The 27,848-nt window shown below is 47.6% G+C and overlaps 1 protein-coding gene across 1 annotated transcript in view; it reads right to left on the reverse strand.

Moving 5' to 3' along the window:
* Positions 1-27,848, reverse strand: part of AOAH (acyloxyacyl hydrolase) — a 98,949-nt gene that overhangs the window by 62,696 nt on the left and 8,405 nt on the right. The window contains exons 2-5 of the mRNA XM_059655861.1: positions 23,538-23,633; positions 13,867-13,933; positions 11,913-12,012; positions 5,493-5,552 (exon numbers count right to left, since the gene is read on the reverse strand). Of these exons, the coding sequence (XP_059511844.1) occupies positions 5,493-5,552; positions 11,913-12,012; positions 13,867-13,933; positions 23,538-23,633 (323 nt within the window). The remainder of the gene's footprint in view (positions 1-5,492; positions 5,553-11,912; positions 12,013-13,866; positions 13,934-23,537; positions 23,634-27,848) is intronic.

The raw sequence follows: 27,848 nt of genomic DNA on the forward strand, positions 1-27,848 counted from the left end.
CTGTCCACCCTCACCTGTCCACCTCTACCTGTCCACCTCCATCTGTCCACCTCCCCCGATCCTTCCCCCAGGGTCTGGCCCACCTGGGGCCGATCTACTCAGACAAACAGAACTCCTCTCCCTCCATGTGCTCCAGTGCTTGGAAAAGGATTCAAAAATGCAGAACATTTTCAAATAAAATGCTTCCATCCTCTTAGGAGGCAAAATCAAGACTAGTGGGAGAGACATGCCCGAGCTTGGGAGGAAGGAGGAAGGCAGTGCCCACGGAGTCCCCAGGCGAGGCGAGCAAAGGGCATGGGGGCTCCACCAGGCTCACGCTCTGTGATGCAGGGAAGCCCAGGCCTTTGCAGTTTTAGAAAGAGTGTGACTTTCATGCTGCCATCCGCAGGTGAGAGGAGGAAACGGTGGGAAAAGCAGGGAATCGCCATCTATCACTGAAGGGAGAGGTACAGAGGGTCCTGCCCGCCCCAGGGCCCTGCAGGTGGCTGGGGGCCGTCTCGACAGAGCTGGTGAGGTGGTGAGGCTGGCAAAGGAGAACCGGCAACCTCTCAGGCGATACACAAGGTCTCTAGAAGGTCATGTTTCCCCAACGTTCCAGGGTTAGAACCACAGCCCTGACCAGCGCCTCCAGCTCCCTGTAAGACGTGCAGACAGAAGTCTGTCCTTGTCCTCACGGAGCTCACTGCCCAGTGGAGCGCAGGGGGCCATCCCAGCTCTTAGCACGCTGCCAGGTCTGCAGTGGTCCAGGCAGTAACACGGCTCTCAGGACCCCGGGAGGCGGGTGCGGAGGCACAGACATACGTTCTGGGCTTCGCGACTCCAAGTGCAACCTGCAGACTTGCTACACATGCAATTTGTGACCCCCACCCTGCCTACTGAGTCAGAGAGCCTGGGGCGGGCGCAGTCATCTGGGTTTTCCTGGGCTCCAGTCACACAATGCCCACTAAGGTTTGAGAACCACTGTGCCAAGTCCTCGCTGCTGACAGTGTGATTGCAAACGAGGAACACAGGCCCCCAGGAGCCTTCACAAACGCAGGGTCTCAGGCCCCACTGCAGACCGGCTGCATCACAAACGGCCTTTTACAAAGGTCCCGGGGTGTCTGAGTAGCATGGCTGTGGGTGCAGGGAGCGCCCCATGCCCCACGCAGTGCGGTGGGAGCCTGAGGTATCAGAGGGCCGCCACACATCTCAGCCTGGTGGAGCCTGGGGAAGCATGAGACCATGAGACCGTGGAAGGAAGGAGCCTTTACTACAAGCCTAGGCTGCTTGTATACTTTATCCCGGGGAAAGCAGGGAATCCGGGAAGGCGGTAAGCGGGGGTCACATCTGTATTTCAGGAAGATATCCCTGGAGGTGAGAGGGCGGCCCGGAGGAGGTGGGATGGGCACAGAGCTCTGTGGGCAGGTGGAGACCCTGAGGCCCCTCCCAGGGTCTCTAACCTCAGCATTACTGCCACTGGGGCTATAAACCTCTTAGCTGTGGGCTGCCTTGTGCACCGTAGGCTGTATCTGGCATCTGGCCACTGAATGCTGGCAGCCCGAAAAAGTCCCCAGACACATTGCCAAATGTCCCCTCTGGAGGACAACACTGGGCTGGCGGGGAACCACGGATGTACGGCAGGAGGGGCTGGGGAAGGGAGGGGGCCTGGAAGGCTGGGTCCAGCCCCTGGGAACAAGTGGGACCAGGATTGGAGACACACTGTAAAGCGGACGAGCACCAGCATGAGATGACGCCACCTCCCTGCGGGCAGTGTGGCGATCTAGACACATTCTGAGACCCAAGTTCAAAGTCAGGGTGCACTGGAACATCTAAGCTATTGCTTTAGTCTGAAGGCCTGGGTCTAACTAACCCAATGGCCATGTAGATTTTAACACTGATAATAATCAATACACCAACAAATTTATATGGACATTGCCACACAGAAGCTAGGAGAGAATAAAATCATAATTGCACAGCTGTCCACTGTCGGAGTTGAGCCTGCAGGCCGCAGCTGTCTCTGACAGGCCTGGTGCAGAAACTGGGGCTGGGATGTGGGCGACAGATGACGGAGCTTGTCCAGAGACCCCAGAACTCCAGGTCAGACAGAAGTTCTGACTGTGCCGTCTTTTCATCACACAGTGTGGGAACGACTCGCCTCTTCTCATTTACTTGCAAAAGGAACTGAGACGTACACAGAGCAACACTGCAGAAGGCCTCGAGGGCGTGTCTGCCGGCCCCTCTTTCGATCTGAGCTGTGCTGGACAGAGGCCAACGTGTTCTCAGCTCAGCTATGGGCTTACAACGTTCCTCTGGCAGATGCAATCCCACCTAAATGACAGCCTTACGTCGGGGCTGTCCCTGGGCACACCTTCATTTTGCAATTCATTTCACCAGCTTCTGCTTGCATCTGAGTTTCCCCCACACCAGGATGTTATATGAAAACAGAAAAAACAGGAGTTGAGTGGAGGGGACCCCTGATGAATGGGACAAATAGAAGGTCAAAGGGCAAGAGGAGCCACCCCGTCCCCAGCCAGCCCGCAGTGGAGTTTCCGCTCGGTGAAAGGCCGTTCCACTCTGGTGTATGATTTTACTTGGATTCACACAGTCTGGGATGGAGTTTGAACAGCAGCCATGTTTAAAGGCTTCCCAGAAGATTTCATTGAGTGGGTGGGTGTAGGATCAGGGGCATCACGTACAGCCCACCTCCCCCGCCCCAGGCTGTGCACCGCATGGTCCTAACATCTCAGAGCCTGTGATGTGAATCTTCCTGAAATTTAGTACCAGGAGGGCTGGTTGAGAGCCATTGACATTACAAAGGGCAGGAAGTGGGAAGTAAGTAAGTCTATTTAAATGATGGGTTTCTCACTCACCAGTTGTGTGGAGTGAGCCAAGAACTTCACCTGTCTGACCTTGAGGGGTTGATCACGAAGGTAGGCTGTCTACTCCACAGGAGTTTTTGTGAAAATTAGATTCAGTGATTCCACGACTTGGGTACTCCAAACCTCACACACCCGGTGTCTGCCCCATTCCTGTGTAGTGCCCCCAGGAGCCTCTCTGGGCCTCCTGGCGGTGCGGACCTTCTCTGGAACCTTCCATCCCTTTCAACTTCCCCAGCCTGGGTTCTGGCGTCTAATGGGCTCGCCGAAATGGCAGGCAGCATCCTGGCTGCGTCTATGACTTTGTCGGCACCGCCCTGAAATTCACTGCCGCCGATACCCTCTGAGCATTTTTTCCAAAACGCTTATTTGCATTTTCTGATTATTTTTCCCCCTGAGAGCTTTAATCTGGAGAATAAATACATTGGAGGAGGTTTTGGAGAAATCTATTATTGTTGGATTGTTCAGTAGGTTTCTGTTTTCTGGCTTCATGCAAGGAATTATTGGAATCCGGCCCTAGGAAGTACGTTCGCAATTCTGATGACGGAAATAGAAAACTGTGAAATCCTAATTAGCCCTTGAGTTAATGCCAAGGCAGCTTGTGGAGTGCGGAAACCATGCCCTGAGAATAAGTTTTCAGATGCGTGCGGAGAAGGATAAAGGGAGAATGGTCTCATCTTCAGTTCTGTTTAGAATGCAGAAGTGCTGGTCAAGGGCTTCGAGCCGTGTTTCAATTTCTCATTCAGTGACTTAAGCAGATGAGCTAAAGTAGCTCCAATTCACTGAATTAAATAATGATCGGCGATGCGGACGTGGTGGCTGACTAATAGATCCTGTAGAAATGCCTGCGTATTGCCATGAGACGTGTGTCAACCTTGGACATCAAAACCCAGATGCCCCCAGGAGTAATGTTGCCGGCGAAGATAGAGCCCTGGACATACTTGCACTACAAAACTCTTTGTCGCTTATCTGAAATTCAAATGGAACCGGGCATCCTCTATTTGTGTCTGCCAGATCCGGCCCTGGACATACTTGCACTACAAAACTCTTCGTCGCTTATCTGAAATTCAAATGGAACTGGGCATCCTCTATTTGTGTCTGCCAGATCCGGTGAGCTGAGAGCTCTGGGAACCTCCCCTTCACTTTCAAGTTGCCAAGTCAATACTGCCTTCCTGGTAGTGCCTTGGGGTGAGCGGTGACCTGACCAGCAGGGCGGGCCCTGCCCTCATCTTTCCGATGGCCACTTCCTCCTGCCAGGGCTCTAGCATCAAGGGAGACACATTTTTTTTTTCTTTTGGTTAATCTTCACCCAAGGATATTTTTCCGTTGATTTTTAGAGAGAGTGGAAGGGGGAGGGAAGGACAGAGAGAAACATGGACGTGAGAGAAACACATCGATTGGTTGCCTCCTGCACACACCCCGACCAGGGCCGGGAACCTGTAACCGAGGCACATGCCCTTGACCGGAATTGAATCCGGGACCCTTCAGTCCACAGGCAGATATTCTATCCACTGAGCCAAACCGGCCAGGGCCGGAGACACATTTTTAAAGGTCTACTCTCTTGCTTCCTTTTCAGCTAGGGCTGGTTTGTAACCAGAGCATAAATCAAACACTTGGCTAAGGACAACTAGTTTGAACTAAACATTCTACCTGTTGAATCAAAGTATTATTACACACAGGGCAAATTAGGGAGCAGGATCATGTGATGATTTCACTGGCATTGACGGAGGCTCGGTAAGTCCCAGGCCTGCTACCACGTGCTCTGCACACATCCATCCACTAGTCCTCACATCCATGCTGCGAGACAGGAACATGCTACTGCCCCATCTCACTGACAGGAACATGTTACTGCCCCATCTCACTGACAGGAACATGCTACTGCCCCATCTCACTGACAGGAACATGTTACTGCCCCATCTCACTGACAGGAACATGTTACTGCCCCGTCTCACTGACAGGAACATGCTACTGCCCCGTCTCACTGACAGGAACATGCTACTGCCCCGTCTCACTGACAGGAACATGTTACTGCCCCATCTCACTGACAGGAACATGTTACTGCCCCGTCTCACTGACAGGAACATGTTACTGCCCCATCTCACTGACAGGAACATGCTACTGCCCCATCTCACTGACAGGAACATGTTACTGCCCCGTCTCACTGACAGGAACATGTTACTGCCCCATCTCACTGACAGGAACACTGAGGCTCAGTCCCAAGTCTCATATGTAGAAAGGGGAGGATTGGGAGGATACACAGCCTCCAAAATGGTCTACTGCAGAGCAGCAGGTCTCAAGGGCGCTCAGAGGACACTTGGAGACATTTTTGGTCGTCAGGACTGGGAAGGGGTGGCTAACGATGCTGCCAACTTGTGGGTGGAGGACAGGGATGCAGCCAACATCCTACAGTGCACAGGACAGCGCCCAGGACTAAGGGCTAACCTGCCCCAAATGTGAGTGTTGTTGAGGTTGGGAGGGAGGGGGGAGGGCGCGCCTATTCCCACTTCAATCCCAAGTCAACCAGGGTGCCCTGTGGGCTGGTACCCAGAGCAGCCGCTGGCCTGCGGGGTGAGAGCAGGGCCAGGGGGAGATCAGCGTGCCCGGGAGGGGCTGGCATTCTCCCCGCGGACCACTTACCAGAGTTGGGGGTTTCTTGACGATCTGTCTTGCCTTCTCCAGGGTGACTTTCCACGCCTCCTAGAAAAACAAAGTTAGACACATTACCCCTTGCGTCTTATCTCTTCTTTCTACGTCTTTTCTAAAGTTAGGATGTTTTCAAGTCTGCGAATTGGAAACAGAGAGATGAGTCCATAAATTAGTGATAATGCGATTCACACGGAGGCGAGTTCATGGTGGTAACAATCTTGAGGAGGGGATGACCTCTGTGTGGGCGCCACGCGGAGTCCTTTGCAAACATGTCCTTGTTTAATCTTCCCACCAGCTCCGAGGGAGCTGACCTTTGCGCAGACAAGGAAATGGAGACGCAGGGAAGCTAAGGAACTGGCTGAAGGGCACAGAGCCAGTGTCTGGCGGAGACTCAGTCCGAACCCCTGCCTTCCTGCCCGAGAGGCTCCCAATCTCCCCAAGGACCCAGGTGCCCTTGTGTCTGAAAGCCCCAGCTCGGGGTGGCCCCCGCCAACCCCAGGGCCTGTCCCACAGCCAACAACGAACACTAATTAACGATGACTCATTTATTTCAGCCCTTTGTATTCAGCATGTCTCTATCGAAATAAACCTACGTTTCTATGAAAATTGAAGCTTTCGTGTTTATTTTTTTGGACCACATAAACTGTTGAAACCTTGTTTATTTAGCCTGTGTTAGCCTTTGAGTTTGACATGCTTGCTCTACACCTCCTTCACCTCCCTGAGCCTTTCAACCGTTTCTGGGGACGTGAGCACATCTCGAGTTTACACAGCAAGAATCAAGTGAGCTGATTAATCCAGCGACGGTTGCTATGGGATTCCATGTCTATGATTTGGGGAGAGTCAGGAGAAAAGTAACCTGTAGGGTTGGGGGCAGGGTGGAGAGTACTTGCACCCAGTATTTGCTTCCCAGAGCCTTTGTGCCCCTGTGTGTCCTGGCCCCGCCCTGTTCCTCCTCAGTTTGCCCCTGGTACGGCCCTAATGGAGCCTGGGTGGTGGGTTCGAGCCCCAGCTCCGCTGCTCACTGGCTGTGTGTCCTTGAGCAAGTTCTGCTCAGAGCCCTTCAGAATCCACAGAATTCCTGAGTGGGAGAGAAAGCCCCATTTTTATCACGTGTAACTGGGGGATTACAGCGACCTGCCTCCAAGGGTGCTGTGAGGTCACAGGGCATCGCTCATTCAGCCCCCAGCCCCAGGCCTGCCCTGATAATCCCCTGCTAAACAACAGATATGCTTTTGAAAATGTCTTTTCAATGACAGTTGACATTCAATATTATTTTGTATTGGTTTCAGGGTACAGCAAAGTGGTTAGACAAGAAAAGACTTTACACAGTGATCCCCCTGGCATTTCCAGTGCCCACCTGGCACCACCCGCAGTTATTACGAAGTTACTGATTATATTCCCTGCGTAGGACCTCACATCCCGGACTGCTTTGTAACTGCCACTCAGCCCTTCTCACAGGTTGGAAGCCTCTGTGCTCCCGGCCCGGCTCTCCCTCAGCCGCTCGGGCAGGGTCATGACCAGACATTGGATCCAGGTGCAGATTTCTGTGACGGGCCCTTTTCCGCGGCCCTTGTGAGCCTAACGCTCATCCTCCTCAATATGAACCGTGAAGGCAGTGCCCCTGCCTCTCTGCCCGGAACACCCCTTTGCATCCAAGGCCCAGCTCAGGGCCTCACATGGTCCTCGCTACATGGCAGGTGCTCAATACTAGTCGCTATGACACACACTGACCACTAGGGGGGAAGATGTTCAATGCAGGAGCTGCCCCTAGCCCGCAGGCCCCGACTGGCAGTGGTGGCGGGGGTGGGGCAGCAAGCAGGCAGCGCCAGGCCAGCCAAAGTGGGTGCGAGCGGAGGCACCAATCACCCCACTGGTCACCCCATAGATTGGCCCTGATCGCCAGCCAGGTCTAGGGACCCTACCTGTGCATGAATTCTTGCACCAAGCCTCTAGTTTTCAAATAAAAAACACAAATCTCAAATGCATTGGAGTTCACTTTTAGGTACTCTATTCTGTTCCATTTTAAGCTGACTTTGCTGCATCTAAAAGGCTACATTCCCTTGTCATTTACCTTATTGTTCACCATGTCCTGAGGTGGTTAAAGAGAAACTTTAAAAACCCAACAACTCCACAACCAGCAATTTGCTTGAACTTTGCTTTTTCATCTGTAAAATTGGGATAATGGGGTAACCTTACAGTGGTGTGGGAGGATTTTAGATGACAGGTAGTTAGTCTGGCTTTGGGTATGTCATAGTGTGGGGACCCTATTCAGAATACACCGGATGCTCAAGGCCACTCTGAGCATGGGAATCTTAATGAGAATGTTCAAGGCTAAGATGCTATACGCAGATGCAGGGACAAAGCAATCTATGCACTGTGCAAGCGTGCCCTTCTATAACCCAAAAGACTGAGGTCAGTATTTGGCATAAAGCCTCTTTTGTCTGAGTTTGTATAAAGTTGTTACTGAATAGCCAGTATGGGGCTGCACTAATAGGGTAGACGCATCACTGACCAGCGTGAGGCTGCTTGGTGAGGCTGTGGCTCTGAGGATGGCTTCTATATAACTAGCTCCTACATAAGGCAGGCTGCTCAGATAATGGCTGGGGGTACAGAGGCTGAAAGATGCATTGTTACCTGGCTGGTGTGTGGCTACCTGCTTTATGGGACTTTGCTTTGAAGAACTGCTTTGTATAGTGGCTCCTTATTAGTAACTAGAGGCCCAGTGCATGAAATTCGTGCACTGGTAGGATCCCTAGCGGCTGCTGGCTGCCAGCCAGGGCCTCCCTTCATTCTGCACCACCCACTGATGGTCAGCACATGTCATAGTGAGCGATCGAACTCCTGGTTGATCGAACTCCTCAGGGACACTTGGCATATTAGCTTTTATATATATAGATGGCTATTTGGCCACTGGCTCCTATAATAAAGATTCTCTTATACACCCACAACTTCTCATGGCTTCTCTGTCTATCACCCAGTGTTCAAGAAGGTCCAACCCCTGGCAGAGGGTCTCAGACCTGACAGTTGGCATAGTGAAGAAGTATGAAGGAACTGAGTTCCTAACACGTAGCCACCCAAATTGCAGTTGTCACTGTCTTCTGTTTCCTGGCCTCTAGTGTGTACCTATGTATCTAATAATAGAAGAATATGCAAATTGTCTGGGACAGTATCACAGTAACAGTAATGACCAGAAGGCTGCCTTGAGCAACCAGGCCAGCAGGGGGGTTAGTGAAGGACAATCAAACGACTGAACAGCAGGCTGCGTGGGGCAACCAAGCTGGCAGGGGGGTTAGTGAGGGATGATCAAACGACTGAATAGCAGACTGCGTGGGGCGATCAGGCCGGCAGGGGGGCAGTTGGGGGCAACCAGGCCAGTGGGGGGGGCAGTTGGGGGCGACCAGGCAGGCAGGCAGATGAGCAGTTAGGAGCCAGCAATCCTGGATTGTGAGAGGGATGTACGACTGCTGGTTTAGGCCCAATCCCTGTAAACCGGCAGTAGGACATCCTTTGAGAGGTCCCAGATTGGAGAGGGTGCAGGCTGGGCTGAGGGAACCCACTGCCCCTATGCATGAATTTCATGCACGGGGCCTCTAGTCATGTAATAAGAACTTGATAAATGTATATCAGGTGAGCCTTGCAATTCTCCGGGGCTCAGTAGACTTATCTATGAGGTGGGGGGACCATGTCTGTCTTGCATACTTGTGATGGTTAAAAGAGAGAATTTGTGCACGCTGAAGAAACATGCTGAGTATAATGGACGAGGGAGTGAATACCTCTGGTCTAACTGGTAATGAGAAAGTGGAGGCATGTGTGCAAGATTTTTGGAGATTCAGTTCTTCAGAACAGTTCATTAACACTAACACCCACACTGCCTTCACTTCCCTCTGACACAGACCAGCCACTCGAATGTGTGCCACAATCCCCCCCTGGTTCTGATGGGCAGAGCCAGAGGGCTCATGTCCAGAGCCCGGGCTGAGTTCAAGTTTCCTTAGCAGGTCTGGGACCTGGGTCAAGACCTTCAGCCTCAACTGCAAACTATGTTTGAGAAATTCCTGATGTCAGCTTGTTGATTTCTCAGTTGAACAAGAATTTGTCCTGCGCCACCTTGTCACACACAAACTCACTCCTTCCCAAACCTATGCCCGCAGCTTCCTGGGCCCTGGATCAAGGAAACGTGGATTCCCTGTGCGTGCACAGCTCCCGCCCACTCAGTGTTGGCTGCTTCTGGCTCCTTCAGAGATCGGTTCACGGCGGGGGGGGGGGGGGGCGGGGGGAACCCTTCCAAAGCCTGGGCTGCTTTCTCAAGGCAGCAGGCCCCTCGCCGCAGTTGACGTTGACTTTGGGTGGTGGGCACACATTCAGACCAAGTGTCATAGAAACATACACTTGAAACCTACATAATCTTATTAACCAATGTCACCTCAATTCATTTAATTAGAAAATGTCAATTTAATATATAGTTCACACCTCCAAAAAAAAAAAGAGAGATGATTGTGTGAATACGTCCTGCAACAAGACTGTTGCTGCAAAACACAGATGAATTTCACAGACAACAGAAGCCAGACACCAAGGACAACAAACTGTGTGATTCCATTTATGTGAAGTTCAAGATGGAACTGTGTCTAAAAGCACTCCTCTGTGTGGAGTTCAAGATGGAATTGTGCCTAATGCACTCGCCTGGGGTGACAGATTACAGAGTGGTGGTTACACAGGGATGGTTTTGACTGGGAGGGTCATGAGGAAGGCTTTGGGCAGGCAGAGGGTGATTTCCACCTACGATTTACCCACCTTTCCTAGCAGGTAACTCTACCGACTAGTGCACACCTGTTGTGTAGGTGTAGTTTGTGTGCCATGAAAACGAGATTTCGAGTATAAACAGCATAGAGTATAAAAATACATTTTTTAAAAAGTTGAACATTTTGTGACTGTGTATAGCTGTGGGTGTGATGTATACACAACACAATTTTCTTTAAGGAAATCACAGACACCATGCCACTTGTCTTGGTGCATACATGTTTCCAATGTTATCAAAACGCAAGCATTGCTATCAGTCCTCACATGCTACTTAAACACATGAAAAGTTGTGGTTTGTTTTTTTTAATTAAAATGAACTATCTCTTCTAGAAACCAGTGGAGCCCACAGTTTCTCAGGTGGAATTAGGGGACACTGAACAGGCACTGTAGTCAATGACCGAGGAAGCATGACATGCATGCACACCTCCCCCCCAGGCATCTGTATCTCTTTCTTCACTACTTACAATTGTCAGTCAGCAAAATCATGTTCATTGGTTAGGCCCCAGGGTGATAAATAGACTTCATTCCAAGAATAAAAAGGGCATTACAAATAGAACAGCAGCCTGCTGGGTTGTATACGGGAAAGCTACAATTCTGGGAAAGGAGGCATAGAATTTTATTTTGTCTTTTATTTTTACAGGAAGCTTCTGAAAGTCACTAGTGTGAGGCCTAACTGGATTTAATATCATACTGTCACTCAGAGTCTGGGAAGGGCATTGTGTCAACACTGCAGCCTTCCGCAGCCTGCATTCTAATTACAGACTATCCAGCCTCATGTAATACACACAGGGTATTGCAAACAACTATCTCTGAATAATAATGATATTGATAATAATTATAGTAGCCACCATTTTTATTAACATTTTTTAAAAAATGTGGTAGGCAGCCGAAACCGGTTTGGCTCAGTGGATAGAGCGTCGGCCTGCGGACTGAAGGGTCCCGGGTTCGATTCCGGTCAAGGGCATGTACCTGGGTTGCGGGCACATCCCCAGTGGGAGATGTGCAGGAGGCAGCTGATCGATGTTTCTCGCTCATCGATGTTTCTAACTTTCTATCTCTCTCCCTTCCTCTCTGTAAAAAATCAATAAAATATATTTTTAAAAAAATGTGGTAGGCATTGTGCTAAGCATTTTAAATGTCTTAGCTCACCTACTTCCCATAATTAATCTTGAAGGAGGGATTTGGGGTATTTCATTACACCCATTTGATGGGGGAGAACAATAAAGGTCAGACTGGGGTGACCAATGGCCCACATTTCCTCAGTTGTGGGAAATGCATTGCTTGTACCAGGAAAGACCTGGGCAAATTGGGGTGAGTTGGTCACCTTCTAAAAGTGACTTGCTTGATATTTAAGCAAGTACATATCAAGAGAGGGATTTAAACCTCTCTGTCCTCAGCTGGTCTGATTTCCTACCAACTGCCAGCCCCGCATAATAGCTCAACAGGGAAGACATTTTTTTGGAACTTGAGAATATTCTTTCACACGTAATTGAAAATGTCATCTTGCCTCTTTCTGTCCCCAAATCGCGGAGTGAGTACAGCTGAGCTTGCCTTTACACATCCAAAGGGCATGCATGTCACTGCCACCTGACATCTGAGTGAAAGCCACTCACTCACCTTGGGAAGTGGGTAGAGATGACACAGTGCCTGGCCCGGGCCCTGGTGACAGAACTCTAGTGTGTGACACACGACATCAGCATTCATATCAGCACTGAGCCTGCAGGGAGATGGGCCAAACAAAGACGAATAAGATCTCTCAGGCATTAGAAAGCAGAATCAGTTTCAAAGAAAGCAAAATCCCAGAATGGATTCTATGGGCCTCCACACAGGGCAGCATGGCCTGGAGTCTGTCCTGGGTGTGCTGGCTCACAGCGATTTCCTGCCCCCTCCCCGCTGCTCTCACCTCAATTTAGAATGAGGTCCTGGGGGCAGAGAGGGGGTGCGAGCAGCCCTGAGCTGTGTGACAGCTTCACCAGAGCATGATATTCTTTTAGGCAGAAGCCACAAATAAAATTGGGAAAGGAAAGATGGACAGGGGGTGTAATTTGATGGAAACATTATTTTAAAGTTTCCTAGGGATTATAGCAAAAAAAAAAAATATAATTTATGATATAGCCTTAAACTCCTAAAATTACTTTCTTAGACATAATCCAAATCATTGCTTCCCTTTAATGTAAATATTTCTTTACTTTATGGAAGAAAATACAGTCAGGTTGACTTTTCCCCCTGGGGATGGGGTAAGAATTGTATTCTTCAAATATTTCGGTTTATGTCTAGGTTTGAAGGGACTAAAACAAACCTTCCATAGCCATTTTCTACCTCTTCTTACCAAGAAGAATGAGCACCATGTGTTGCTTCAAATGAAGGGACAGGAAAGCATGGACTTGGAGTAACTTTTCCAAGTAAATTATTCATTCAAGCCCAACCCAAACCACACCACCCCAAAGCCACAAAAACAAAGAAACCAGAAACAGCTTGGTACTATCCAAAGGCTAATCTTGGAAGGACAGTTATAGATTCTAGAAGATGTTGGTGTTTTTTTTTCCGGTACCCATATTAGTTGCTTGCTGATGGGAGTTTCTCCTCTCATGGTGCGCTCCTCTGACAGCTCATTTTAATCAACAGCTGCAGTTCTGGGGTGAGGTGGGCCCTGACACTGACAACCTCATGATTTAGTTTTACCTGAATTTCAGGTTCTGATATTAAATGTGGTTCCTAACCCAGAAGGCATCATGCCTCTTCATTATTTCACACCAGTCAATTCTCAGAGATTAATGAACTATTATCCAGCAATTACATGTCCTACCCACAGGCAAGTCACAGGATGCTGTCAGGAGTGGGACGCCTGAGTGTTCAGGTTTATTCCCCCAAGAACTTGGGGGATGCAGGGAGGGCTCCTTCTAAGAGCAGCCAATCCCAGCCAGTGACCTCATGCTGGGTCCTTCTAGGCCTGGTCTTGACCTCCATGTGACACAGGTTGTCATAGCAAACCTGATCCTGGTCTTCTGTTTGTCTTACCTCCCTTCCTGGTATCTATTTATACTTCCCACTAAATCATGACATTTTGTATTCTGAACCTAGGAGCTCTCAGAGATCAGGAGAGGCCTCAACTACTAAATTTTTTTCGAAGAAAAATGAAAAATGGGGTTTCTAACAAGTATGACACCCAAGGGGGAATCATTTATTGCGTCGTCTTCTTCAAAGTGCCCCCCTGCAATACATGGAGAATTAGTCATCTCATGACCTTGAATCATCTCAAAACCATTTCCTCCCCTTCCCACCACCTACTGGGAGTGAGCCTCTGTTGGTGGCTTGCTGGGCCTATTCTTTCTTAACACCTGTGTGCACTTGTGGTTGTGGGAGATGGGGACTTACACAGCCCCCACCTGCAGTACCTGGAACAGGGTCTGTCTGTCCTCTCTCTGACCCTCGTGCCCATCTGGCTCGCCCACTCACTATTGGCAAGAACTGGAACACTGCAGCTCCAGGCCTTGTTCAGTAGCGGCTCCTCCCAGTGTTTCTGCTCCCCTCTGTCCAGAGAGAAATGGGATCAACGTGCCGGTGTACTCACAGTTTTATGATATCTGGTCCAAACGTGCGAACCACTAGGTAGCAGGTGGCTTTTAAGAACAGTTTTTCTAAGAAAAACAAAGAGGGGAAAGGGAATATTTATTATGATGATGAATATAACACACGAGTTGATAATGATCATCTTTCCTAGGAACTAAGCTGAGTGATTAACTCATCATTAATGCAAGTCATTAATTGTAAGGGTTGGTGGAATGTTACAGTTAATGTAGCCATTAAAATATCATTTCCATCTCAGGTTCACGGGCATGCCAGTGTGCTTACTGTACACGCTAAAGAGCACTTGCTTATTTTTAGAATGCAGTTAAATTCTGAGCTTTTATTTTATTTTTATAGCAGTGAACATCTGAATGGGGGTGATCCCATTTGCTGAAGTTGAAAGAAACAGGGCTCGTTTTAAAGTACATAATCTGAAACACTGCTTTGTTAAAAATATTCTTCCTTTTTAGGTTTGGGGAAAAAAGACCTTGCCTTGGCTATTTAGTTTTTGCAGCTGGTATTTCTGAGATAAAAGGACACCAACTGTCAGAGGTGTCCCTGCCCTGCCACCTACACCAGAGAACACACACACACACACACACACACACACACACACACACACACCAAGGCAGTCTTCTCTCCTGCCTCCTCCCCTGTTCTGAGGGCACAGGAGTGCTTTGTGGGTTGATCCGCCTGCACGGTGAGATGTGTTAACCCCCTGGCCCTGTTCTCCAGTTCGTGGGCCCCTGTGGATCCTGGAAATCCCATGGAGGCCCTCGGCATAGTCAGGGACAGATGGGCTGTCCTGGGAAAGAGTGGGAACCCTCCCGGAGGAGGACTGATCTGGTCATGCTCATCTCAGCTGGGCTGCCCTTGCTTGGCGGGTAGGAGAGTGAAAACACACCATCAATTCAGGGAACTGTCTCTGGTTCTTCATTTTTACTCAGCGGTAAATAATGTCAACATTGTATGTTAAATTAGATACAGTCATAGGACTTTTTCTTTTTTACAATAAGGTATAAGACTTCAAACACACTAGTGTGCTTTTTAAAAAATATATTTTTATTGATTTCAGAGAGAGGGAGAGAGGGATAGAAACATCCACACTGAGAGAGAATCATTGGTTGGCTGCCTCCCACAGGCCCCACACCGGGGATCGAGTTCACAACCCAGACATGTGCCCTGACCAGGAATCAAACCCTGACTTCCTGGTTATGGGTTGATGCTCAACCACTGAGCCACATTGGCCAGGCCACAGTGTGCTTTTGAGGTAGGAACTTGAAACTTCCCCACATTACTTTTAACCTTACAGAAATAAAAATAATAAAAAATGATGAGGGAATACTATGAACATCTGCCTGACAGCGTATTAGATCACTTAGATGAAATGGAAAAACTCCTAGAAAGACCAACTGCCCAAATGGAGTCAAGAATAAACAGACAATCTGCGTAGACATATAACAGGAGACTGAATTAGTTATCTAGAGTTTCCATAAATAAGCCAGGACCAGATGGCTTCACTGGTGAATTGTACCAACTCTTTTAAAAAAGCATCTGAATAGACATTTCTCCAAAGAAGATATGCAAATGGCCAAGAAGCACATGAAAAGATGCTCAACATCCGTAGCTATTAAGAAAATGCAACTCAAAACCACAGGGAGATACCACTTCACGCCCACGTGGTGATGCTATAATAAGAATGACAACTAATAACATGCATGGAGGATGTGGAGAAACCAAACCCTCATACACTGCTGGGAGGGGCAGAGGATGGAAAATGGGGCAGCCACTTTGGTAAACAGTCCGGAAGTGCCTCAAATGACTCAACATAGGGTTACCATAGGGCCCAACAATTCTAGGTATACACTCAAGAGAATAAAAAGCGCACACATCCACATAAAAACACGTACAGGGACAAATCAGAGCAGCATGATTCAAAATAGCCAAGAAGTGGAAACAAGTCAACCCAAATATCCATTAACTAATGATTGAATGGACGAAATGGGCACAGTCCAGACAATAGAATAAGCATTTATTACTCAGCATACAGAGCAATGACGTTCTGACACGCACTACACAGATGACCACGAAAACCTCATGCTGAATGCAGGAAGCAGTTCAAAAGACCCTGTATGGTACTAGTAGAATTCCTTTTATATTTCAGTCTCCGACTGCACCATGGTGAAGGAAAGCCCAGAATAGGCAAATTCAGAGACAGAAAGTAGGTTAGTGGTTGCTCAGGGAGTAGGAAGGTTGCAAGTTTGGGGGGTATAGAGAAGGGGAGCAGGTTCCTTGAGGGTCCAATGAAAATATTCTAAAGTGGACTGTGCTGATGGAGGCTCCGTTCTGTGAATAAAACCATCGAATTATACGCTTTAAGAGGGCAAAGTGTCAAGTATGTGACTCTCAGTACAACTGCTTAAAAAGGACATATGTGATTTGCCAATGACATATCTGATAAGGGCCTAATCTCCAAAATTTATAGGGAACTCATACAACTTAACAAAAGGAAGATAAACAATCCAATCAAAAAATGGGCAAAGGACCTAAATAGACACCTTTCAAAAGAGGACATTCAGAAAGCCAAGAGACATATGAAAACATGCTCAAAGTCACTAATCATCCGAGAGATGCAAATCAAAACAGCAATGAGGTACCATCTCACACCTGTCAGACTGGCTATCATCAACAAATCAACAAACGACAAGTGCTGGAGAGGATGTGGAGAAAAAGGAACACTTGTGCACTGCTGGTGGGAATGCAGACTGGTGCAGCCACTATGGAAGACAGTATGGAGTTTCCTTAAAAAACTGAAAATGGAACTCCCATTTGACCCTGCCGGGGTCCAACCCCAGCGGGTCCAGGGGTCCCCAAAGGTGTGGACGGAGTCGGCGAAGAAGGAAGGACACGGAGACAGTGTTCAGTTGATCAGCAGCCTAGCCAGGATCTCTAGCCCGGATCTCCAGCCAAGTTCTGGTCTGGATCGCCAGAGAGGTTCTGCTTAGGCTCTCCAGAGAGGTTCTGTGCCTAGGCTCTGTCTCTCTTGGTCCTGTCTTCCAAGCCCTGTCTTCTTAGTTCTGTGTTCTGAGTTCTGAGTGTTTCTGTCTTGTTACAACTGTATTTATACCAGTTGATTCAATCCTATCAATCTCTATTACAAAGGTTAGGGCGTTTCTTATCTCCATTCCAGGGAGAAAAGATTATGTAGTTTAAGCATGATTGTTCGTAGTTAAAGGGATTAATTACCCGCCTGGCACTTAGTTGAGGGGTTTTATTCCCTCCCTAACTTCAGGGGAAAATCCCTACCTGGGGATTCAACCTTTCTCGGAGAGGTGACTTTGGTTAAAACACAGCGCCAAGAAGGTGAGCAAACATATTAAGAACCGTATGCCATATATGCCAGGTCCCTTGAAACAGCAAGGATGGACCGGCTCCCGGCATGACCCTGTGATCCCACTTCTAGGAATATATCCCAAGAAACCAGAAACACCAATCAGAAAGGATATATGCACCCCTATGTTCATAGCAGCACAATTCACCATAGCTAAGATCTGGAAACAGCCTAAGTGCCCATCAGTAGATGAATGGATTAGAAAACTGTGGTACATCTACACGATGGAATACTATGCTGCTGTAAAAAGGAAGGAACTCTTACCATTTGCAATGTCATGGATGGAACTGGAGAGCATTATGCTAAGTGAAATAAGCCAGTCAATAAAGGAAAAATACCACATGATCTCACTCATTCATGGACAATAGAGACCATTATAAACTTTTGAACAATAATAGATACAGAGGCAGAGCTGCCTCAAACAGATTGTCAAACTGCAGCGGGAAGGCCGGGGAGGGTTGGGGGGCAGGAGGTAGGGGGGTAAGAGATCAACTAAAGGACTTGTATGCATGCATATAAGCATAACCAATGGACATAAGACACTGGGTGATAGGGGAGGCTAGGGGACTGTCTAGGGCGGGGGGATAAAATGGATACATATGTAATACCCTTTGTAATACTTTAAGCAATAAAAAAAAAAAAAAAAGGACATATGTGCCTGGCCTGTGTGGCTCAGTGGTTGAGTCTCAACCCAGGAACCAAGAGGTCACGGTTCGATTCCGGGTCAGGGCACATGGCTGATTGCGGGCTCAATCCCCAGTAGGGGGTGTGCAGGAGGCAGCTGACTGATGCTTCTCTCTCATCATCGATGTTTCTATCCCTCTCCCCACCCTTCCTCTCTGAAACCAGTAAAAACATATTTTTAAAAAACAACATATGCTCTTCCAGGTGCTCCTCCCTGGGGCGCTGCAGTGAAGGGCGACCAGACGCTCTGCCCATCAGACCTCAGGCCCCAGTCGGCACCCGCTCAGGCTCCTGCCCTCGCTGGGCTGCAGTCTCCCTGTCTGCAGGGGCGAGGGGGGGGGCGGGGGGTGCAGTCTCCCTGTCTGCAGGGGAGGAGGGTGCAGTCTCCCTGTCTGCAGGGGGGGTTGCAGTCTCAGTGTGCATGCGCCATGCTGAGAGTTGGGAGCTTTATGTGACAGTCACAATCCCGGGGAAAGCACGCCGAAAGCACATTTCAGGTGTTGCTAATGGAGAGAGCGCTTGGCCAAGAGCAGACTGATTTAAAACCGACATTAGGCTGTTCTTTGATAAACTTGCAGGACTGCCTGGGAGGCAGAGAAAATTCGCTTTCTTTCTGGTGAAACTAGAAATGTGTGCGCGCGTGTGTATGTGTGTGCACGTGTATGTGTGTGTATGAGAGTGTGCGTGTGTATGAGTGTGTATATGTGTGTGTGAGTGTGCATGTGTGTGAGTGTGCATGTGTGTGAGTGTGCATGTGTGTATGTGCATGTGTATGAGTTTGTATGTGTGAGAGTACGTGTATGTGTGTGAGTGTGAGAGTGTAAGTGTGTGTGCATGTTAGTGTGAGTGTGAGTGTGTGAGAGTGTAAGTGTGTGTGCATGTTAGTGTGAGTGTGTGTGTGTTCTTTCATTCACAGGTGTGGGAATATAAAGGAAGGTTTCTAAGAGGTTGTGAATGTCTGATAATAGGAGGGTGGATAAATAAGATCGAGGCCATTGATATGGAGAACTATAGGGAGATTAGGAGGCGTGACCTAGCGCTGTGCGTCTTAGTGTGTGCAGCTCTCAAACATCCTGTGGAAAAGAGAAGCTGCAGAGCAGTGCGCACAGTGGGCACTGATGTAAACTTAAAGCCCCCACGAGGGAGGATTCTGGAAAGATGATGGTTGGGGCAGCAGATTTGGAATTTCTTTGAATCTCGAACAATTTCTCTCTCTCTCTGACATAAAACAACTCAAACCAAGATTGGTGATATTCAGGGCACCATCTTGGCTCCTTCTGACTCATAATAGGAAATTTCAGAGGCTGTTGCGGTACAATGAGAAAGAGAGAGAGAGAGAGAGAGAGAGAGAGAGAGAGAGAGAGAGAGAGAGAGAGAGAGAGAGAGAGAGAGAAAGAGAGAAACTGGATAGGAAAACCAAAAATCATAGACAATAGTTACAACAAAACTAGGTATCTCCAAGTACCCTGACATACAACTAGACAAGGTAAAACCATACAGAGCCACATGCCTTGTGGGTTATCAACGTCTATGTGGGAGAAAGTAGAGGGAAGCAATGGGATGTCAGATAAACCCAAGAACAGGAGAATCCCCGAATAACCCAGAGGTGTGGGCTGGGAAGCGTGGTGGGCCTGGGAGGGCTGTGCCTGCTGCAGCCCAGGTGCGCGCAGAGGCTCCAGGCAGGAAGCACTGAAGAGCGGGAGGGGTCGGGCACCTACAGTCAAGAACCTGACCCAGCGGAGCCCTCTAGGACAGAAGCACAGTGAGGAGGAGCTGCTGGGCCTGGAGCTAGCACTCAGCAGGACAGAAGCCATGTAAAGAGAAAACTAGAAAGAAGTATCTCTCCCCCCCTCCCTGCTAAACACACACACACACACACACACACACACACACACACACACGGAAACAGAAACAGCGGAAGCAAGAGTTCTGTGCATTTAGAAAAGCTACCCCAAACCACTTCTTTTTCTAAGAGTTTTGGAAAACTAATTTCATATAAAAATGAGCAACAGAAATGTATCTAGGTCAACACCCATACAAAGTTATTATAAGAAAAAAAAGAATAAGGAACAGAACCAAATCCCCACAGATAGCAAAAGCATGCCAGAAAGTCATTCCGAAAAGGGATTAAAACATAATATTCCAAAATGAGCTAAGAAGCATTAATAAAATGATATAGACATGAAAGAACAACAGAAATGAGAATTAGGAAAACTCAGACATGGAAAAAAGAATTCAGGGAGGAGTACAAGATTATAAAATAAATGAAGCCTGAACTAGAATGATCAGAAGAAGGGAAGGCAATGCTGATGTGTTAGGAGAAATGGAAAGGTGAAAGGGAGGAAAAATGTGATATAAAACAAATGAAGAGATAAGAAGTATTCAAGAGAGGGGCAGAATATCGAAGGTAGGCAAAGAAGATTCAAAATAGGAATAATAGGAATCCCTGAAGAAAAACAAAACAAAACAAAACAAAATAAGGCAACTGAACAAATACAACTTTCCTGAGATTGTAAGAAATATATCTGAAACCCCGACTGAGAGAGCACACTGAATGCCTCAAAACATCAATGCACAGCAGCTAACACCACGACATATTCTGGTCAGAAGGCTGGATTGTATAGAAGAAAGAAAAATAATCCTTTGAACTTCTAGGCAAAAATAGGCGTATAAGAAAGAGAAAATTAGATTATCATTATGCCTTTTAATAACATATTTAAGATACTAATGGAAAAAAAATTGTGTGCCAACGATTTTTATTTCCAGAAGATAAAGGGCACAGACAGCTTGTTATCAAACATGCAAGAGATTCAAGGAATATTTCCCATGAGCCCTTCCTGAGGCATGAGCTCGAGGCCACAACTCAGCTAGACAGACATCCTCAGAAGGGCTGATGGTGACCATCCATCACAGAGCGGCTGATGACACTAATAAGAGATGAGGGTGAAAGGGAATGGGTATTGGATGGAATGGCTATATGCTCAGATAACACAGTGTGATGATTAAATAAGAAATGGGAAAAGCATGGGCAGAAAACAATTTTAACTGCTCTCAATGATTATAAAACATATTAATGGTAGTCGTATGAGGATTGATATTCTGAGGCTGTTCTGTGTGCAGTGAGGGATAGGTAAGTGAATAATTATGGACTATTTTAATTCTATCAATCCCTTTGACCTTGAGAATTAGGACTCAGAGTGCGGGAAGAAGCAGGTTACAGCTATGTAGAGCACAGATTGAGAAAAATTTTCTGTAGTCCTGAATTTGAATTCCAAGTGTCAGTATGAAGGCAACAGAAGTATGTAAATTATTTTAAAAGTACATATTTTATCTATGTATATTTCTATCAGTGTCTACCGAAGAGAAGAATGATTAACTCAACAGAAATGAGCATTTTTAGGCCCCAGATTGTGGTCTTAAAATATTATTTTCCACCTAAAGAAACCAGGGCTTCTAAGGGAAATGACTGATGTCAAGCCTGCGGCTGGCAATGTACAGGGCAGGGCTGGGACACCTGTCATACCAGCTAGTGAGGTGACCTAGGCCCACGTCACAGGCCTCAGGAGCCAACTAAAGAGGGTCCCATTGGTCAAAGTTGGGACAATTTGGGCTCCAAAAAGATAGTAAGTGAAAGAGACTCAAACTCATCAGATATGCATAAATTCATGAGTTTATAATGACATTTTAAAGAAAGCCAGTTGACCACTTTGGGATGATACTAGAAAGGCAGCGAATTGTTTGAAAACTGGCAAATAAAGCAAAAGAATTAAGTATTTATCCTCCTTCCCTGGCATGAATGGTATCATTAGGGACTCTGGGCAACATGCCTTTAAAATATTTCTGAAGAGGAGGGAAATTGTCTCTAATAGACTTCAGTTACTAAATGACATGTATAAATGAGAGATGAAAATAGCACCATTTTGCAACCCCCTGTGAACTAAAAGGTCTGGTCATTGAGCGTCAACAGCTACTAACATCCCAAAAAGCGAAAAAAGAAAACCACGTCTGCTGGCCTCCCGATGAAACACACACTTATAGTCTCGCCCAAGAAATCACACTGGAGTCTGATCAAGTGTCTGGACACAAGTTGCCAATTTTCAGGAAATACAGAGCACAGAGGGACGCACTCAATTATACTGCAGGGGTGCAATCAGCAAAATCCAGACTATGGGAAACTCTTCAAGGCATATTCCACAGCTAAATTATAAGGAAAAGGGAGGGATGAGAAGGAAGCTAGTAGATTAAAATAGACTTGAAAGACACATCAAAAATTTTAAAACTGGTCAAGACGACAGTATCTGGGAATGCCCACTTGGGTGATAACACTATAAAGCAATGCAAGGAAATGATTACAGTAAAATTCAGGACATCATTCTTTTAGGTAGAAGGAGGGATTTATGATGGCATGGGGTATGTGGATGGGGATTCCAGAGTGGCTACCTATCTGCCCCTTCTTGACCTCAGCTATGTGTGCAAGTATACATTTATTTTGTGTAATTTTCTACATTTGGTTTACCAAGAAAAAGTTAAAAAAAATCACCCACAGAACAATACTATTCATTGGGTATAGATTCATACAAAAGAATGTGAAAGCATAAGGCTTGACAAGAACAAGACCCGTTAAGTTCATGTGTGTGGCTCCCTCCAGAGAGGTAGGCAGATGGAACTGGTGGCTGGAGAGACCAAAAGGTGTTTCAAGGTTAACCCAATTCAACAGAAGAAAGACCTAATGTATGTCAACATCTTAGCCATGGCCAATCTGGGACATGGCAAACACGTGTGTTTGTATAGTATCCTCTCCCAGTCTTTAGTTTTGAATTTTAAAAGTTGAGCTTGTGAATGCATATTGTGACTGCATGCAAGAAATTCTCTGGAAACACTTTAGTGCAATTGGCACCACATGCTGCATAAATCAAGGATATAATCATCAACTACTTTTATTTAGGAAAAATAATGTAGACATCCCTGATGAATTAGTTCCTTAACATGAAATGAATGAAAACTTGACTGTCAAGGAAGTTTATACATTGTGACTGTTCACCTAACAGTATCTTTAAGAGATAAAAGAATATTTTCTTTCTGCTGAGATTGAAAAACAAATATGTGATTTGATTAAACCACCAATCAGCTCCTTCTTTTGCAGGATGCGTAAGGGATTTTATTGGGATCCAGTTCAAATGGATGGAATGTTCCCAGGATACTTTCCCCTTTGGGGCTTTGAGATCAGTTGTCTTCTCAGCCTAATGCTTCATGTTGGGTCTGCACATGCATCCGGGTATGTGTATGTGGTCAAATTAACAAACATTATTGAGAACTGTTCATTATTTTGACCATGATTGACCACCATTATTCTGCCACGATGGGAAAAGAATGTCAGAGGATAAAACTTCCTGGAGTGATTTTCTTGTGTTTGTTTTCATTCCCATGAGCCCCATAAGAATATCAATAGACAGAAATAACACAATCAGCTTCTACTCCACAGGCATGTGTAGGGTGTAAACTCATTAATGATGGCCCATGACAACCCATGATGAACCATGATGACCCATGAGTGAGAAAAAAGAGGGGGCCCTCAGCCGCAGGCCCATTTCCATATTTACCCGGCAGGTAGCTGCACAGTCTCTCCATGGAGGCCTGGACTGTGGAGTTGTGGACTTGAGCCAGCTGTTTGATCACAGACACCACCAGCACACAGCCTGTAGGAGAGAAGACCATGTCAGCAGGGCCGCACAGAGCCTGTGCCGGGGAGTCCAGGGAAGGAAGGGGGAATGTGTGTGTCCTCAAGAACACCAGCTCTTTCCAGAGCAGAGAACTCCTGTTTGCCATTCACCTTCAACAACCTACCAGGGGCAGAATTCACTGTGACTTGCAGTGAAACGTGATGTGTGGTAAGAAGATGGTGGGTTTGGGGTTAGACAGACTGGTTGTTAGCCAGCTTTGCTGCTTGTAAGCTACATGACCTTGGGGGAGCCAATGAATCTTGCTTTTTTCTGTTTCTTTTGATCACATGGGAGGAAGGTGTCATTGAAAGGAGATCATGCCAGGGTTGAGTCTTGCACCTTAATCTTGGACTTACCATCCACCCTGTCTTAGCTTTGGTTTCCTCACTGCAAAGCAGGTCATAACACGTTTCCCATGGGGCTGCCATGAAGATTAAATGAGATGACTGTGGGGGAGCACAGGAGTCTTGGTTGGAAAGTTTGTAAGAAGGAAAATTCCGGAAAAAAGGGTTGGGCTGAAGGTGACCTGCTCTGTTTATCAGAATTCTGACTTAGGAGAGTTTGGCCGAAGGCGGCTGCCCCTAACTGTTCCTTGACCTTTCCAAACAAGTCTGTGCACGTGCAGACCCTTGGGCGTTTACTGGAATCTTTATGATCGAGGCTGTCTGATTCCTTTAGCCAGGCAGTCCCTTAGCCCTCTCTTTCACAGCAAATGTGTCAAAGTAATCATTCATCCATTGCTCAGGGTCTGCTGGTCAGCCCTGGCAGATAACAGTGCAACAGAACATGCCTTTAAAATCATAACGCTATTGTAAAATATTATTTCACCTCACATCTACAAGCACACGGCTTGAAAGCATGTGCTCATATAATGTGTCCAGAAGGAACCTTGGATTAAGATACTATTGAAATCTGGAGAGTATCATGGTAAGTGAAATAAGCCAGTCAGAGAAAGACAAGTATCACATGATCTCACTCATATGTGGAACCTAATGAACAAAATATACTGGTGAACAAAATAGATCCAGAGACATAGAAGCATGGAACAGACAGACGAATCTCAGAGGGAAGACAAAGGAGGATAGGAAGAGATCAACCAAAGAACTTGCGTGCACATATGCATAACCCATGGACATAGACAATAGTGTGGTTGAAGGCCTGGGGTGGGGGGCAGGGTGTGGCTGGAAGAGGTCAATGGGGGCTAAAAGGGGACATATGTAATACTTTCAACAGCAAAGATTTTTTTAAAAAGACAGAAATATATGCTTTCGGCTACCTTGATGTATGATAAATGTGAAGTCCCAGAATTGCGAGACTGAAACTCCTAGAAGGTTCCTTGCTCTCCTGAACTGCTGGGGAGGGGCCTAGGGAAGGGTTGGAGGGTCCAAGGTCAGTAGGTCTGTGCGAGGAGACTGCTAGGCCTCCCTGAGACGGGAGGGACGGCCCTTATTAGCAGAGCTGTTTCCAAGGAGACAAAAGAAAGCTTCCTTCCACCCGAGATGGAGTTCCAGATCTGGCTCAGCAGCAAGCTCACTGCTACCCTCTGCTCTAGGAGCTGGGCCCACATTCACCTGCAAGGCGTCAGTAGAGCCCAGTTTCCACAGGACTCCTTGCAGGAAGGTGGCGGGGAACAGGCGTGAAGAGCACCATTGGGCAACGCTCCACAGAAAGAAGTGAGACCTGTAAGATGAGGGCTTGCCAGCAGAGACACCGCAGCACCGGACGCAGCGCTGGCATCCACTGCTCTGGGCCCTCCTGTGAAGCTGGGCAGAGGTGGGCGTAGCAGATCCAAGCTAGTGTGATCTTGAGAGCCACAGCCTCACTCCCCAGAGAGCAACTCCTTGCAGGGGCCTTTCTCCACGCCAACTATCAAGGTCGAGTAGATGTGCTTTAACCTAGTCCATGCACCGAGGGCTATATCACCTTGCAATGAACTTAGTAGCTGATACGTATTAGACCTTTATGGTCAAGAAGCACTTTCCTATATATTTTCTTTTACTTTAAAAATACATTTTTAAAAAGATAGATGCCATGCAATCTCATTTTAGAAAATTTAAAAAATATATAAAACAGCATAAAAAAGATGACCGTCACTCAAATCACCCAGAGATAAACCAATCTCACTTTTATTTTAAATGCATAAAATATGTTTAGTTGATGTTCATATTTTCACCACGTTTTTACAGCCTGACCTGTCTCTGCCCTGCCGGTTAAGTTAGGTGGAGCTAAATGAATTTAACTGCAGTTGAAAATCAATTACAAATAATTATGTTGCAATGTGATAAGAGTTGGCATTGGGGTACAGCTGAAAAAGGGGGAGGCTTTGAAATAAGAAAAACGAACTTGGGTTCCAATCCTGGCTCTGTCACTTACAAATGGAGCGACTGTGAACGCGTTACTACCCTGGAATTCATGTGTAAGAGCTGAGTTAGGCTGTACCCTCCGTGATGGGGGCTACGGTCTTCCTCTCGCTCCGAGTGCCTGACAGAGGGCCTGCTTTGCAGCCGGCGGACTAGAGATGTTTGCTGACTTGATGTGGGCTAATGGGAGATGCGGCCACCTGAGCGACATTGCCCTTGGCGGTTGCTGGGGTCGCCACGGGGCGGGGGGGCTCACGATGCACCTGCCGTTGTGCCTGGCTCAGTCATCTCACGGGCGCACCTGCTGTTGCTCTGGCTCAGGCATCTCCCTGGCGCGTTGTTTATCTTTGTTCTGGTCTCATTACAGGATGTGGCTCCCCGGCTCATCTGGGGTGAAACAGCCAGTGCCCTGCCTGAATCAAACAGCAGATTCTACAGCAAACATCCTGGCGTGCAGCTCAGGACCGAAGAAGAACGCGGTGGGGGCGGGTGGAGATCTTGCACAGCCACTGCCTCATACGGCGTCTCATCACGGAGCTGCGAGCTGGGCACCAGAGATGGGACTTTCAGAAAATCTAAGGCAGAGCAAGTGGGGGGAAGGTATCCCGGGAGAGAAACAAGGCAGGTGGCCCGCAAGAGCATGGCCTCTTTCTCCGTATTTTCCACAACTAGTGGAAGTGTTCTCTCTCTTTGGTACCTAAAGTCACAACGCCTTACAACGGGTGGACTTGGTGAGTTCCGCCGGAGCAGGACTATTGGATGAATGGGAGCATCAGGGGACTCCTCTTGGCATCTTCCTCCAGGAGGCTCCATAATCGGGAGTCCCAGTGATCACTAACCTTGCACACCATTCCCTTCCCCTAGTGGGCATGGCTGCTCAGGACCAACTGTACTTTGTACTAAAAGGTTTAGGCTTTTCTTATACTCAGAAGGATCCCGCCAAGGGCTCGTTTAAATATATATATAGTTTTTAGAGAGAGTGGAAGGGAGAGGAAGAGAGAGAAACATTAATTGACTGCCTCCTGCACGCCCCCTACTGGGGATTGAGCCTGCAACCGGGCATGTGCCCTGATCAGGAATCCAACCGTGACTTCTTGGAGCGTGGGACCACACTCAACCACTGAGCCACACCGGCCAGGGCCCACCAAGGGTTCCTAGGACTCCCCTGACTCCTTGTCGCTACAGGCTAAAGTTGGAAATCATGAGATCAATAAAAAGGTGCCCAGAGAAGAAAAGTCGGAGTCTCTGAAGATCGGTGGATCCCGGCACCATCGTTGCTCTGCCTAGCGAAGAGCGTGATGATCACGGGCGCCCGGGAGGAAGGCAGGCAATGGGGCTTGAAATATGTGAGCGCCCAGGTCGGGCCTGGCTTTGATATGAGTTCTGCTCCCTGCACGGTTCCGCCCGTTTCCCGTGGGCTCAGCTCCCCTTCCCGGCGGATTGTTCATTTAGGGTCTACAGTGAGGCATGTCCCGAATCCCTTAGCGGCAAGAACGGAGAAATTGGCTTCGCTATTGCCTCTAATAAGAGGTTGCACTGCCCTGACAAGTTAAAGAATGTTTTCCTTTGGAGAGAGGCATGGGCAGAGTGATTGCTCCATTACAGACTGTTCTCTGGCTGCTAATAAAAGGTCTGGCTCTGCTAACTCGAATTTGTCCGAGCGGCTGTTCATTAAGGGAGCGATGACAGCGGGTGAGCGCGATGCATTGGCTCCGTGGTCACCGGCTGCAATCGCAGGATGGGAAGGCCCTTCTCACCTGGCACCTGAAAATAATGAGTCTGATGGCAACCGACACGCTGGGTATTGTAGGAGCAGCAGCGAAGGGGCCTG

Source organism: Myotis daubentonii, chromosome 10, assembly GCF_963259705.1.
Source record: "Myotis daubentonii chromosome 10, mMyoDau2.1, whole genome shotgun sequence".
NCBI lineage: Eukaryota > Metazoa > Chordata > Mammalia > Chiroptera > Vespertilionidae > Myotis > Myotis daubentonii.